The 4,330-nt window shown below is 32.6% G+C and overlaps 1 protein-coding gene across 1 annotated transcript; it reads left to right on the top strand.

Annotated features, from left to right (window-relative positions):
- The first annotated feature begins 1,530 nt into the window (after positions 1-1,530).
- On the top strand, positions 1,531-2,577 carry LOC141667604 (zinc finger protein ZAT10-like). The gene has a single exon (XM_074474153.1). The coding sequence runs from the start codon at positions 1,590-1,592 to the stop codon at positions 2,385-2,387; it is 798 nt and encodes a 265-aa protein (XP_074330254.1). The 5' UTR covers positions 1,531-1,589; the 3' UTR covers positions 2,388-2,577.
- Positions 2,578-4,330: the final 1,753 nt, after the last annotated feature.

Below are 4,330 nucleotides of genomic sequence, written 5' to 3'. Positions count from 1 at the left end.
ATGGATGCTTCCTCTACTTCCACTCCCCACATTATAAAATTTATTCCGTCCGCTAATAATATTCAAAGGTTAATTATTTAAATTATTATTTTGTTAAATTACTTACAATTTGTATGTGCACTTGCCTTCTATACCTATGGGACTAAATTACAAGTGTATTTGCCAAATATGACTATTCAGAGAGTACTCATTTCACAACCATTGAACATGTCTAGGTCAAAGTCTTGTGTCCTCTCTTTGAACCTAAAAGTAAATGTAAAAAGTGCTTGATTTACAAGTCAATGGACTCAGCTGGCGTCATTAATGACACATATTTTTCATTTTTTGAAATTTGTATATGTCATAACTTTTTTTAAAATTTAGACTTATATCATTTATAACTGATTTTTTATTCTAACAAATCTCGAGGTTAATTGAGAATCGAACCTAAATTCCAAAATAACAAGAAATAAACCGTTAACGTTTGAGTTATCTCGCAATGCTCGTGCATAGTGTTTAATTCTTAATTACTTTACAAACATCAAGTTTTAAGTTTTATAATTTAAAGAGCAAATTAATTAATTGAGTGTAAAAGATGGTCACGTCAAGTAATGTGAACAGCCGCCAAAGAGAGGTGTACTGTTAAAACAAATTTTACAAAAATAGTTACTAGAACGAATCCCCATGAAGATATACACGAAAATAAAAATAAAAATTGATATTATGCACCTTTTTGTCTTGCGCAAACAAACTAAAGTATTGTTATTGATAAGGTTTGATATGCAAGTAAGTACCTAAACTAAAAAAGGTCAATTTAATGAAACAGAAACTGGAAAAAACTAAATACAAGTTGATGATATTAATAGCTGTGGAAAAGGAGGCTAAAACGTGTGTAAAATGAATTTTACAAAGCGTAAAAGGGGAAAAATGGGAGAGTGGAGTGTATAAAATGGTAATTTGACTAAGAACAAGTCATGACATTGAACCAGAAAGAGAGGAAAGCCACCAGGCAACAGCAAAAATTAGTTGTGTTTGAGTGTGGCCCACCACCCCACCACCACCACTCTTCTTTACACCCAACTTCACTCCTTCATACTCTAACTAACGTGTACTCACCTCCTACCTATCCATTTTTATATTGGGACATTTATACCTTTCCTTATTTTTGCATCTAATCATTTTCATATAATTTACTTACCATTTTAATTCCACAATAATATTATACAAAGTATTAATATCGTTTCATAGAAGAACTTCTTAGCGAAATTCTGAAATAATTACTAAAATTTTCAATTCAGTCGATACTATCCCGAAAATTAAAATTTCAGAATTTTTGGGTATGTAAAATAAAAAAATGAAATGTAAATAGTGAAGAATAAAGATGAATACATGTAAAACACTACCACCGCCTCCCCTCACGCAACTTCTCTCGCCCCTTCCCACCTCTTCCACTTCCACACACTTATCCACACTTGTATATATATTCCTTACCCTCTTCCTCACTCTCACTCATTCTTATCATTTCCTTTCCCCCCACTTCTCCTCCTACAAAACACACATATCTCTCTCTCTAATCTCTCTCGTCTCTCTCCAAAACAAAAAACAAAAACATGACTATTGAAGCTCTTAGCTCTCCCACTCTATCGACACCCCCACCTTCTTTCCATTACAAAACCCTAACCCTAACACAAAACCAAAGCAACCCTACTACTAGTAACATGCATGAGCCTTGGATGAAAAAGAAGCGCACTAAACGACCTCGTTCCGAGACTCCACCAACCGAAGAAGAGTACCTAGCTCTTTGTCTCATCATGCTTGCTCGTGGCACCACCGACACTACCACCGCCACCACCTCCACCGCAGCCGCCACAGCTGGCCACCGTATCGAAACTTCTTCCAACGATGAAAACATTTCTTACAAGTGTTCCGTGTGTGACAAGTCATTTTCATCTTACCAAGCACTTGGTGGACATAAGGCTAGTCACCGTAAACTCGCCACTGCTGCCGGCGGAGAAGATATTTCAACCACCACGAACTCCGGCACCACCACCACGTCAGTACTTAACCCTAGTGGTAGGGCCCACGAGTGCAATATTTGCCATAGATCCTTCCCCACCGGTCAAGCTCTTGGTGGTCACAAGCGCCGCCACTATGACGGGAATATCGGAAGCGCCGCCGCAAGTGCTGTGACGTCATCGTCGGGAAACGTGTCTAGCCACCATAAGGACTTGGACTTTGACCTTAACTTGCCAGCTTCGCCGGAAGTTGTGGTTTCTTTGGCAGTCAACGTTGACTTTGAACGGAAAAGTCTTTTATCCGGTGAACAAGAAGTGGAAAGTCCACACCCAGGAAAGAAAGCGCGGTTTTCGAGGCCCACAGAACTTGGGGGATTTGGATTAGTTCTTTGAATTATTAAAATATTATAATATTCGTTATTATCATATTATGTAATATATAGTGGTTTTTTTCTATTATTTTTTTTACATTTAAAGATTGGTTAAATTTGTGTATGTACAAAAATTGGTTGATTGGTTTTGGATTTATTCTTGTAGAACTCATCGATTCATTCATTATTTATACAATTAAATTTGATGATTATATCTTTTTCCCTTCGTTATGTTAATGTAAGCCATTAATTTCTTTTCTTTTTCGATTGTTTTCATTATTGTGTACCTGTGCTATTCATTAAACATATTATTCTGGACACAATTCTTTAATTTTAAATATATGATTATGAAATTTTTTGACTGATTAAATAATGTTGATATGCTACCGTTGACGAATCACGTTCAATTTTATTCTAGCGATTTCAACAATGATTCACGAATGGGCGAAATTTAATTTTATTTCATCTATTTTTGTCAAAATAGTTTTCATTCCACCGATTTTAATCCATGAGTGAAAATAACCCGTTTTTGTAGTCATATATATTTCTTGCACAGTTTTATGTGTTCTATAGCGGAAACAAAATTAAAAAAATGGATCATAATAATAATAGTTACATAATAAATCTTGAAAAATGCTATTTTCATATCCAATTTTTTTATTTTAAGAACATTTTATCTTGGAAAGACAAATATCTTCCTAGCATATATAATAAGAGCAATGAAAGAAAAACATTACAAGAGTAATTTAATCTTTTTATGCTTTTTTAACTTTAAAAACAAAAAAAGTTGATCTCAAAGTAAAATTTCACTAAATTTTCTAGTTCTGGATAGGCGAGTGATGGATCATGGTTTTTTATAATACTCCTCCTATATAGATGCGAATGTGATGCATAAGTGAACCAGAACTACAAATCTCATGTACGTAAGCAAATGATAGATCATGGTTAATAAATTTATATTAAAATAATGATTGAAGAAGAGAAGTGGGAGATGAGTGGTACGTACTAACTGTATAAACATTAATGTACATTACCTAACTACAAAATTAGAATGGGTGAAATGAACATGTTATGTGCGCACACATGATCGTGGTTAGCACTTGTGGTGTTGTTGGTTAGCGAAACCACATGTTCTGCTTTTTCTCTTCTCCAAATCTTCATCCCATTAATCACTCTCATTTTTAACTATCTTATTATTTTAAAACCTTCTAGTGTCTTCTTAGCTAAATTCACCCCCTCATTCTTTCAACCCTCGTGACCCGTTAGTAACGGTTTACCGAGAATAATTTAATTATAACATTCCGTGATTATCTTGTTAAAAATAATTAAATAGCTCTTAATTCTCGAATTTAGAGCTGCTAATATAATCATGATTATAATGACATGGCTGCAGTGATATAGCTCAAAGTATACTAGTATTTTGATTACAACCTCCGTAATTATTGTGTTAAAATATTGTCAATATTTCAATTTTAGTTTGATTGTAGTAAATTTTCAATTAATTTTTAACTAAAAATTAGATTTGAAATTAAGTACTTAATTAATTTTCAGTTCAACTAAGATTTAAAATATTTTTTTCTGTAATTTTAGTTAAAAAAAAATTTAAAAAGGGTTCTCTACTAATTTTTTTGGGTCAATAGTGCATGTTGTAAGGGCAAATCTAACAGTAATCCAAATATCCAAATTTGGGGCAGATTACCCCAAATTTTATTACAACAGTGATCCAAATTTGGATCAGTAAACAGTAGTGAACCAAATTGTTCACTGATCCAAATTTGGATCACTTGGTTTTATATAAAATAATGGTTTTGTTATTTGTAATTTATGAGATTTTAAATTGATTTTTGATTATTTAATTATATAATTAATAACAGAATATAATTAATAGTTAACAAAATTTATTTTTAAAATAAAACTTAAAATAATGAGAAAACATAATTTCATTAAAATTTAAAAATAAAAATT

Source organism: Apium graveolens, chromosome 6, assembly GCF_009905375.1.
Source record: "Apium graveolens cultivar Ventura chromosome 6, ASM990537v1, whole genome shotgun sequence".
In the NCBI taxonomy this organism is placed as follows: domain Eukaryota; kingdom Viridiplantae; phylum Streptophyta; class Magnoliopsida; order Apiales; family Apiaceae; genus Apium; species Apium graveolens.
This window is presented reverse-complemented; position numbering and strand designations above follow the sequence as displayed.

Bases quoted from the DNA above. Each gene is read 5' to 3' on its own strand.
- LOC141667604 (XM_074474153.1), top strand. From the start codon at position 1,590: ATGACTATTGAAGCTCTTAGCTCTCCCACTCTATCGACACCCCCACCT.